Source organism: Hipposideros armiger, unplaced genomic scaffold (assembly GCF_001890085.2).
Source record: "Hipposideros armiger isolate ML-2016 unplaced genomic scaffold, ASM189008v1 scaffold_664, whole genome shotgun sequence".
Taxonomy (NCBI): Eukaryota; Metazoa; Chordata; class Mammalia; order Chiroptera; family Hipposideridae; genus Hipposideros; species Hipposideros armiger.
In genome coordinates, this window is record NW_017732014.1 from 213,005 (window position 1) to 224,053 (window position 11,049).

General features: G+C 55.3%; 2 protein-coding genes across 2 annotated transcripts; both read left to right on the forward strand.

The window, feature by feature from the left end:
• Positions 1-4,906: 4,906 nt before the first annotated feature.
• IRGC (immunity related GTPase cinema) lies at positions 4,907-6,786 on the forward strand. The gene has a single exon (XM_019626277.1). It carries the CDS (start codon positions 5,010-5,012, stop codon positions 6,726-6,728), a length of 1,719 nt encoding a protein of 572 aa, XP_019481822.1. The 5' UTR covers positions 4,907-5,009; the 3' UTR covers positions 6,729-6,786.
• A 3,100-nt stretch (positions 6,787-9,886) lies between these two features.
• Positions 9,887-10,788, forward strand: LOC109372803 (interferon-inducible GTPase 5-like). The gene has a single exon (XM_019626279.1). The coding sequence runs from the start codon at positions 9,994-9,996 to the stop codon at positions 10,663-10,665; it is 672 nt and encodes a 223-aa protein (XP_019481824.1). The 5' UTR covers positions 9,887-9,993; the 3' UTR covers positions 10,666-10,788.
• Positions 10,789-11,049: the final 261 nt, after the last annotated feature.

The window sequence follows — 11,049 nt, forward strand, 5'->3', positions numbered from 1 at the left end:
ACACACACGAGCGATATATGATCATCTGTATATTCTAAGTAAGTCTATGAAGAGCTCTTTCAGTACACGTGAACAAAAAAAATTTAAGCGATAAGGACATAGCGTGTCATAGTTTTATTGGCAGCATTGTTTTTCCTTGTTAGTGGGACAGAAAACGATGCATCCGATGAGTGGTACCTCTGATTTGATTATATGGAGAATCTGTGGAAGAAATGGGTAAATTAATGTGTTTGTCTCATTTGTCTCTGCTTTCCTTTCTATTTGAGTCCCAGCTCCTGAGTTTTATGTCTGTCTTAGGATGACACGTGGGAGAACAGAATTTTGTCCCGGTTAATCGAGTTACCCCATCCATCTGATGGGCTCACGGAGCACCTGGCTCATGGGGAATTCACTGCAAGTGAACGTTGCCTCTGTGAGTGAGCATGCCCAACGTCCCGTCAGCCCGTGAGGTCTGTAAAAGCAAGGACAAGTGGGACTCACACCTCTGGGCCAGTACAGGGACTGGCCTCAGGTCTAAACCAATATTTGTGGAACGGCCAAATAATTGAGTAAATTGTTAGGCAAACGAGAGCTTTCTCAACTCAGGGTCTTTGCATGGGCTGGACCCCTGGCCTAGGAGGCAACTCCCTAATGGGCCATGAGGCACACTCCTACTCAGATCTCAGCTTGGGTGCCCCCTCCTCCAAGAAGCCCCCCCGACCCCCAGGTTGGGTCATGTTCCCCCTTTGTGCTCCCATGGTCCTTTGGGGTCCCCCCCCCAGTCCTGCCTGCTCTGAGTCAGTACTGTCTGGGGATAAGTCTGACTCCCCCACTGGATTCTGAGTCCTGTGGGGGCAGAGCCCGGGGCTGTCTTGGTCATTGCTTCATTCCCAGCACCCAGCCCAGGATGTGGCCTAGAAAGGTGCTGAATGTTTGATGAATGAAGCAGGCAGAGGAGGCTTGGCAGATGGGCAAAGGTGCAGCCCCTCTAGGGCTGGAGCACCAGGAGCTGGGAGAAGTGCCCCTGGCAGCATGCTAGCCCCACACCAGATGCATTTGTGCAGGTGCCCTGCAGCTATCACCCTGGTGCCACAAACTCCTTTTCCTCAGATCTGGAGCCCCCGGGGACAGGGTCTGATGCACTTCTGGGACCCTGGCTCTGGGCTGAGCACACGGTATCAGAAGCTGGAGCAGAATGAATGAGGGTCATGAATAAATGTGGTGGGTTTCAGGGGACACAGTCCGTATGTGTTGTCTGCGTGGACTTGTGTCTCTCCTGGTCTGCAAGTCTGTCTGTGCCTGAATGTGTGTGGTTTGAGAGGCTCGTGTGTCTGTATGTTTGACTTTTGCTTTTCTGTAGTGACTCTGTATTTGAGGGTCTTCCCTCTTGGGGCAAATGTGCATGTGTCTGTGAATTTGTGGGAGGAGTCCTGGTCTGTGTGTTTGGTGTCTGGAAATGTCTGAGAATTTTTTTTTTTTAAGATTTTTTTATTGCGGAATTGGGGGAGGGGAACAGTGTTGGGGAATTGGGGAAGGGGACCAGCCAAGTTGTTGTTCTTCAGTCTTCGTTGTGGAGGGCGCCAGTCGCCATATGGCTTCCCATCGGCAGCTTGTGGCCTCTAAGCTCAAGGTGCTGTGTTCAATCTTAGTTGCAGGTGGGCATAGCCACCATCCCATGTGGGAGTTGAACCAGCAGCCTGATTGTTAAGAGTGCATGCCCTATCCACCGAGCCATCCGGGCAGCAGCTCAGCTCAAGGTACCGAGTTCAGTCTTAGTTGTGGGTGGGTGTAGCCCACCATCGAACAGGCAACCTTGTTGTTAGGCGCACGTGCTCTCACCAGCTGAGCCATCCTGCTACCTGTTGGCAGCTCAGCGACAGCTCAGCTCGGGTGCAGCGTCACTGGTCCATGTGGGAATCGAACCGGCGGCCCTGTTGCTCAGCGCTCGCGCGCGCTCTTAAGGCAATTCTTAACCAACTGAGCCCCCTCGGCTGGCCCTGTCTGAGAATATTTTTTAACCTCCCGGTCTCTGTGCATTTGTGTCAGTGAATGAGGGTGTGAATGAATGTGCGTGGCTGCTTGCCTGTTGTTTAAGAATTTTGAACTATGTGATCAGCAGACGTCTCTTCCCCACTCTCAGTGTGACCTTGAGATGGTCTATCTTCTTTCTAGTCCTCCACCTCCTCAGTTGTTTTCAGAGGTTCCTTTGCTGAAGCGAACATAGGAGTCAGGAAAATCGTGGAAAGCAGTAGTAGCTGGGCCCTCTGGCTCCATCTCAGGAAATGGGATGGAGAGACCTCGGGGCACCTGGCCCGGGCAGAGAAGAGGCCAGGAGGGAGGCAGGGTGGAGACAGCTACAAAGGACCCTTCGGTGCAGGGGAGGCTTGGAAGCTGCAGAGACAGTGGCTGGAGTTGAGGGGAGATGCGGTTTCCCCCGGTGGGCGGGGGTTCCTGAGTCTTGGTCTCTAGACCTTCAGCTCCTTTGCATGTGTCATAGTCTCCCCCTCACCCCATGGATCCCCATTTCTCAGACTCTGTATCTTGTATTCTCTCTGTAACTGGTGCCTCTGATGCTCTTTCTGGTTCTTGCTGACATGGTCTCTTGTCCTTTGCATCTTCCTGTCCCTCCCTCTGTTTTTATCTTGGAGAGTCTCTTTCCCCACCTAACTCCCCCCTTTCTTGGGGGGGGGCATTTGTCTCCTCCTTTTCTCATTCACACCTCTCCCTACTTCCGTCTCCCTCTTTGTCACACGGATGCCACTATAAATGGTCATGAGGAAGCAGAGGAGGGAGACAGCAGAATGGAGAAAGGTGTCACCAAGAATCGAAGAGTCAGCACCTGAGCTGGGATTTGGAGGACAGGCTGGAGTGGGGAGGGTAGAAGAGGGTGTTAAAACTCCTGAGAAGGAGGTAGCCAGAGTCACGCAACCTGGAGACTAGATGCTGCATCAAGGTGTGGGCGCTGCCCTGCTGCCATCATGGGCCATGAGTCCTGACCAGAGCCAGGCAAGGTTGTGCTGGCAGTGACCACATTGGTGGTTTCAGACCTGGCCTCTCCCCAGGGTTTCCTCTCAGCCCAGACTTGCTGGCTAAACTAAGTCACCACCCTCAGAGCAGGTGTGTAGGTGAGTAGATGGTGCAGATAAGTGAATGACTTAGTGGACTCCCTGGATGGGGGAGAAATGAAGGGCGGATGGTGAGCATGGCCAGGCTCTTAGATGCTGGGCCTTTGTCCTGGGCGTGGTGGAGACCACGGACGGGTTTTGAACAAGTCTTGGTGTTAAAAAGGTCCCTCTCTGGGTCCCTTGTGGGGGACTGAGGGCCCAGTGTGACTGAGCAGCTCCATGAGCAGCTGGGGGGTGGGGTCCCTGCTCCACTGTGGGACTCCGCCCCCTGACATCACTGTCACATTATTGCACCGGGACTAGCTGACCAATAAGCTGCTGCTCGCTGTTATAATGGGTCTTAGCAACAGGGTCTGACCTTGGGCTAACAGGAGAGGAGACCCCACCGGTGGGGAGAGTGAGAAGGGAGAGGGAGAGCCTGCAGGGCAGGTGAGTCCCCCAAGGGCGGGACTGTCCAGCTGGATCCTGTGGGCCGGGCTTCCACTCCCAATCCCAGCTCCCTTGGTCCCAGTTCCACCCCAGGGCCACTGCTTGGCCTGCCCCTTGCTGTTGAGACCTGTCCCAGGTACCCTGAGATGGGTGAGGGGAACAGGGCACAGGAGGGAGTGGGCATAGCATGGGGGAATGGCCCCACCCGGGATGGGGGGAGAGGTCAGACCTGGCAGGAACAATGTCATAAGGACAAATTTCTGTGGGGTTGGGCGGTAGAGGTGGGGACAGGGACAGCCAAGGAAACAAGGGGGAGGAAAAGACATGCGACTGAAGGTAGAGCAGCTCTTCAGAGGGTGAAGGAGTCAGGGACCTGGGTTTGAGTCCTGGTGGTGGCTGTGAGCAGAGACATCACGTGTCTGGTCTGAGCCTCAGTCCCTCTCCATCTGATGGGGACAGTAACCCCAAATGTGGTTGTCTCTCTCAAGGTTCTCTGAAGAGTCTTAGTGAGGAAGTATATTTTAGAGGCGAGGGACCAGAAGAGTGTGTGACTGGGAAGAGGGAGGGCCAGGGAAGCTCCAAGGTGAGGAGGACAGGATTCGAGGAGAACCATATGACAGGCTCCAGGGGGCGGGAGGGGACTTGGCCTGGCAAAGCCAGCCTCGGCAGCACTGGGTGTTGAATGAGGAGGCCTCCCAGTGTCTGGGAACTCCCCCATTCTCGGTTTCTTCCACCAGCTGAATCCAAAATGCCCTCAAAGTTGGCTTAGGGATAGACAGAAGGGGCTCACCAGTGTCACAGCAGCCCTGCGAGGTGGGCAGGGTTCTCTTCCATGGTGCAGATATGGCAGCCGAGGCTCAGAGAGGGCAGGGACTTGCTCAAAGTCACACAGCTAGGAATATTCATAATGCTGCTGCAGCTAACATAGACCACTTGCTCTGTGCCAGGCACTATTTTAAGTGCTTTATATGTATTAACTCATTTAATTCTCAACAACCCTAGGGAGGTGCTTCGCTGTTATTATAGTTATACTCATCTTGCAGATGAGAAAAGTGAGGCAGAGTTAAGTAACTTGCCCTAATCACTCAGCAAGTGTGTGGCTGAGCCAAGATGGGCCCCAGGGTTTGGGTCCCCTTCCCCTTTTCCTTCCCCTTCCCCTTCCCCTTCACTTCACACTGCTCCCAGTAACAGTGGCGGCGGGAACATAGCCACTATCCTTGATTGGGCCCAGGAGCTGGGCTTAAGCCCTTTCCTTGGCAGGCCTGGCTACGTAATTGACGGGCTCCTGTACATAAGGAAAATTCAGGGCCTCTGGTTCAAATATCGATCAGTGTCAGCAGATGAGCATTAAGCCAAGAGCTGGGCCTTCTAAGTGCAGGGCCCTCTGTGACTGCGTGGGTCACAAGCTGCCCATAAAATCATCCTGTTCCCAGATTATCCTGAAAACTCCTCAGCGCCTCAGGAAGCAGGTCAGTCATGATGACCATTACTCAGAGATGCAAACAGGCTCAGAGAGGTACCTTGTTTTGTCTCAGGTCACACAGCAAGTTAGTGGCAGGGATACAATGGGAACCTGGGCCTGCCAGACTCCAAAGCCTCCTAACTCGTTTCAAAAGTGTACCCTGGGTGTTTGAGAAGGAGAGAGCTGTGGGGTTCCAGAGGGACGTCCTTCAATCCTTGGTGTGTCTCTCCCTGCACCATGCAAGGCCCAGGAGGCGTGACCGGCTCCCTTTCCCCTTCCCCAGACACGAAGGACCACGCGTCCATCCTGTGACTCTCCCATCCCCAGTGCCCTCTGGACTGCTGGTCACCATGGCTACTGCGAAGTCGAGGGGGGAGGAGGAGACCACCATCCTCATGGCCAAAGAGGAGCTGGAGGCCCTGCGCACCGCGTTTGAGTCGGGGGACATCCCTCAGGCCGCCTCCCGCCTCCGGGAGCTGCTGGCCTCCTCACAGAGTACCCACCTGGAGGTGGGGGTCACAGGCGAGTCAGGCGCTGGCAAGTCGTCCCTCATCAATGCCCTTCGTGGCCTGGGGGATGAGGACCCGGGCGCGGCTCTCACTGGCATCGTTGAGACCACAATGCACCCCTCGTCCTATCCTCACCCGCAGTTTCCTGATGTGACCCTGTGGGACCTGCCAGGGGCCGGGTGTCCGGGATGCCCGGCTGACAAGTACCTGAAGGAGGTGGACTTTGGCCGGTACGACTTCTTCCTGCTGGTGTCGCCCCGCCGCTGCGGGGCCGTGGAAACCCGCCTGGCCTCCGAGATTCTGCGCCAGGGCAAGAAGTTCTACTTCGTGCGCACCAAGCTGGACGAGGACCTGGCGGCCACGCGCACCCAGCGGCCCTCGGGCTTCACTGAGGCCACCGTCCTGCAGGAGATCCGGGACCACTGTGCCGAGAGGCTACGTGCAGTTGGGGTGACAGACCCCCGCATCTTCCTTGTGTCCAACCTCTCTCCGGCTCGCTATGACTTTCCGCTGCTCATGGCCACCTGGGAGCATGACCTGCCCGCCCACCGGCGCCATGCCGGCCTGCTGTCACTGCCCGATATCTCGCTGGAAGTCCTGCAGAAGAAGAAGGACATGCTCCAAGAGCAAGTGCTCAAGACGGCCCTGGTGTCAGGCATCGTCCAGGCCCTGCCCGTGCCCGGGCTGGCAGCCGCCTATGATGATGCCCTGCTCCTCCGCTCGCTGCGTGGCTACCATCGCTGCTTTGGCCTGGATGACGACTCACTGGCTAAGCTGGCCGAGCAGGTGGGCAAACGGGCAGGTGACCTGCGCTCGGTCATCCGTTCCCCGCTGGCCAATGAGGTTTCGCCTGAGAATGTCCTGAGGCTCTACTCACAGTCGTCCGATGGCGCCATGCGGGTGGCCCGGGCCTTTGAGAGGGGCATCCCTGTGTTTGGCACACTGGTGGCTGGTGGCATCAGCTTCGGCACCGTCTACACCATGCTCCAGGGCTGTCTCAACGAGATGGCCGAGGATGCCCAGCGGGTCCGCATCAAGGCCCTGGAGGAGGACGAGCCCCAGCCTGAGGTCAGCTTGGAGGCAGCTAGTGACAATGGAGTGGAAAATCGGGGATCCGGGGAGGGAAGTGACGAGGAAGCCCCGCTCTCGACCCGCCGAAAGCTTGGTCTCCTCCTCAAGTACATTCTTGACAGCTGGAAGAGGCATGACTTGGAAGAGAAATAAAAGTACGGCCCCCACCCCCCTGCCTCACCCACAAAGCAAGCTTTAACAAAGCCAACCATCCAAACAAAAAGACCGATGTGGTGAAAATGAGAGTTGCAGTTGCTGAGGAGTGGGGTGTGGAGGGGTCTGAGAGAGACAAAGGGCACGCCATCTTGGTGGAGCGGGGAAGGGGATGTGCAGGGTAGGCAGGTGGGCACAAGTCAAAGAGGGATACACTGAACTGGGATAGGAACTGACCCTGGGGGGAGCAAAGTTCAAGGTATGAATGGTGGACCAAGTGCTGCTTGGTGGTAGCTCTCTTCTGGGTCCCTAAGTGGCCAAGGGGCAATTGTGCCGTGACAGGGTAGCCCAGCATAAATCCAAGAAAGGAACCATGTCAACCTATGTGGGTGGCTGAGTGGGTGGGGATTTATTTTAGTTGCAATGTCATATCCCTTTCTGAGAACCCCGGTTTCCCAAAGGCCTCCTCTGGAAGGGGGAGGGGCAGCCAATCAGTGCCCAGGATCAGCACAATGGTGCCTAGCAACTGGGTTAAACGGGGGAACACAAGGTATCCTGGGCCCGTCCTGCTGCCTGTGAGTGACGGTGGGGCTGGGTGGCAAGGAGCGGGGAGGTCACATGGCCGCTGGGATGGCCTCCGACCGTCTGTGTGGAGCCTATGCAAGACAGAGTGAGAGTAGAGGTGGTGAGCGGGCGGGTGGGCAGTTTTTCCAGGTATCAAAGGAGAGAGAAGGCAGAGGGTTAACTCTGCCACCTATAACAGGTGGTTTCAGAAAGATGGAGGGTGTTTCTGGGTGTGAATATGTGGTGATGAGCTTGCTGGTGTGTCTGATTGGGAGGAATCCTGGTAAGTCTCCATGATTTTGATGCTATCGGTGTAAGGTTCAGAGTAGTTTGCTGAGACTGGCATTACCTATCTGTCTCTGCATGGTTGTGTGTATGCGTGCGCACACATATGTGGGCACATGAATACTGGGATTGTGCTGAAAGGCTCTGGGTCCGAGAGAGAGGGTGACCCTGTTGGGATCTGAAAGCTGCATGAGGCTGCAAATGACAGAGGAAACATGTGACGCACTAGGTGAGGGTATCTGTGTCTGGCCCAGGTGGCTCAGGGAAACCAAGCTCCTTGGCTGAGTCAAAGGTCACGCATGTTTAAAAAAATTCAAGAACTACTAGATTGGAGGCATTGTACATGATGTGTTGCCCCAAGGGCTTTTGTGGACTTGGACAAGGGTCAGAGAAGGGTCAGATTTAGGTGTAGAGAAGAAGGGTGAGTTCCCAGGAAGGCACAGAGGCTTCGGAGGTGGGTGTATGAGGCCGCTGGCAAACCGGGGGATGGTGTTGCAGGTGCCTCGCCCCCCAGGTGCTCACAAATACTCACATGCATTTTTCCAGGATCTGTTGATGGTCCTTGCCCCATCCGGGGGGCCTCAAATTACCCCTGACCCTAAGAAACAGTTCCAGACTCAGATATTTACCTGTGACTAAAGGGGGCGCTAAATCTATTGGCTGAAGAACTCTCTGCTTTGCAAAAGGATTACTCTCTTCCAGGAGGCCTCCCCATTCACTGGCTCTGCCAGGACCATTTGGGGTTCACACAGGCCTTTCTGCACCAAAAAGTGTGCTGGGGATCGTGGCAGGGAAATCTCCGACCCCCAGATGCACAAAACAGATGGTCCGTTCCAAATCCATTCTCAAACCACAGCCCACATCCCTATGTGTGTGGTCCCCGAGGCATCATCCTAAACACAGGACTTGCCCTGAGTGGCTGGGATGGGAAGGTTGGATGTGAAAATCTCGTGCTCTCACCACACTGGGCCTAAGAGGCAGAAAGGGTTCATTTTGTCTTTGATTGTTTGCCATGTCCTGTCCCTTCTACCTTCATCTCTCCGGAGATTCCTGTCCCCCATCTTGACCTTATCCGCTGTTCCAGCTCAGGCCTCGCCTTCTCCATCCAGTTCCTGTCCGCAGCCCCTTGCCTCACCTTGTCTCATTCCCTGTAAGGCCACAGAGGGCTCGTTCTCATGTCCACAGCGGACCTCTCCCTTCCCTGTTCAACCCTCTTCCACAGATAAAAGATCAATCTCAGCCTGATATTCCAAACCCCTCCCAAGCTGGCCCCTGCCTGAACCTCATCAACAGTAAGACCCTGGGTCTTCCTAAAACAGCAGAGCTGGGAGGGCTCTGAGGAGTCAGTTCTCCATTTCACAGGTGAGGAAGCTGACACCCCCCCCCCATCCCTCACAGATGGGGGAAATAAAAGCTGCAGAAGGGACATGACTTGCCCAGTGTCACACGGCATGTCCCTGGCATGGCCGGGACTAGACACAGTCATGCAATCCCAGATGTCAGCGCTGGCAGCTCCCCGCGCATCATACCAGTGAGGACTCCGAGGCTCAGAGGCAGGATGGGGCTTGCCTGGGTGGGCCCTGTGGTTCCTCAGCAGACGCGGGTACTCAGAAGCCAGGCAGTGAAGGTGGGCAAGTTTCCACAAATGCATCACACCCTTTGGGTCTCTTTTCCTGGCGTTGGAACTGTAGCATCCAAAGAGGTCCTGGCACATAGTGGGTGCTGAATTGTGCAAGGACAGGGGTGGGGGTGGGGGTTGTATGGCAAAGGGATCAGAGGGAGCTGGCTCTGGTCCGTGTACTGGCTGTGGTGTGGGCTGTAAGACATCTGGCAAGTAGTGACTTTTACCTCCCTGAGCCTCAGTTTCCCACTCTGTAAAAAGAGGACTTAATGAAATTATGCCTGTGGTTAGAACCATGGCTGGCTCAGAGTGAACGTTAAAGTAACTACCATCGGCAGTGACGAGGGTTCCAGCTCTTAATCAATGCCCCATGTTGATGATCACAGTGCCTGACACATGGTAAATGCCCTCCAAAAGTTATTTAAGAACTGGAATTCTAGGACCAGAAGACCTCAGCCCCATTCCCAACCCCCATGCACGACCTGGAGGCCTCAGGCCTCCCGTGATTTATTCTCTCACTGCCAAATGTGGAGAGGAAGGGGATCGATCTCCTTCTCTGGCTGTTGAGGATTTTACGAGATACTCCAGGAGGAGAACCTGGCAGTGATGAATAAATGTTAACTAAAAAAAAGCATTTAGCACTGGGCCTGGCATATTGTCACCCTCTCCTATTATTGGTGATGCCTCAAATGCCTAGGGCCATAGAGATGAGAGGGAAACTCAGTAAAAATATTCCCTTACCTGTCTTGCAAAAGGTCAAGTCCGAAAGACGGAGAAGCGGGGGTCAGGCTGCCCATGGCAAGCAAAATCTCCCAGTCAGGCCTCAGCCTGAAGGCGGCCTGTGAGGCGGGGAACCTGCCAGCAGTGGCTGCCATGTTGCAGCCCACACTTCATTCGCTGGAAAATGTCAGGCTGGACATCGGCATTACCGGGGGGACAGGCTCGGGCAAGTCGACCTTTGTCAATGCCATCCGGGGGCTCGGAGACGAGGACCCCAACTCGGCCTGCACGGGCGTGGTGGAAATGACCGTGGACCCCACGCCATACCCACACCCCAAGTACCCCAATGTCGTCATCTGGGACCTGCCGGGCATAGGCACATCCACCTTCCAGGCTGACAAATACCTCCAGCGGGTGCTGCTGGACCGTCTCGACTTCCTCATCATCATCAGCTCAGAGAGCTTCACCGCCAACCATGCCCAGCTGGCCCGCGGGATCCTCCGGCAGGGCAAGTGCTTCTACTTCATCCGCTCCAAGGTGGACGTGGACATGGCTGCCTCGCGCAGCCGCCGCCCCAGAGCCTTCTCTGAGGAGAGGGTGCTCAGCCAGATCCGGGACGACTGTCGGCAGCGGCTGGAGGGTGAGGTGCAGGCTCCAGGATCTGGGGTGGGTGGACTCCTGGAGAATGCCCGCTGTTTCCCCTTCATCTTCCAGCTGAGGTCCAGCGTGGGAATAGGGGTCACTTAAGGTCACACTGTGGGACTGAAGGAGGCCTCACAGTGAAAGTCTTACAGCTGTATTGTGTGCTGCTCTCAGCCCATTAATAATCAGTGTTGTGGCTGGACCAGCCCTCCTGGTTCTTATGATGGCCCTCAGCAATAACCATCAGGAGACTGAAAAGATACAGATCTATTACTCACAGAACCTGGAAATTATGCAGCACACCTGGGCAAGAGACAGCACAGGCCTGGGGTGCTGCTTTTATTGAGATCAAGGGTGGGTGCCTAGGGTTCCTCTGGCTCACTCTCCTGACTGGTGAATTTAAAACATCAGAGCAGGAACTTAAAAGCACAGGGAAACAAAACAAGTGGCCAAAAGGTCAGCTACGGAAATCAACCAAGTTCTCCAAAA

Coding starts and splice junctions, on each gene's coding strand:
- IRGC (XM_019626277.1), top strand. CDS start 5,010: ATGATGACCATTACTCAGAGATGCAAACAGGCTCAGAGAGGTACCTTG.
- LOC109372803 (XM_019626279.1), top strand. CDS start 9,994: ATGGCAAGCAAAATCTCCCAGTCAGGCCTCAGCCTGAAGGCGGCCTGT.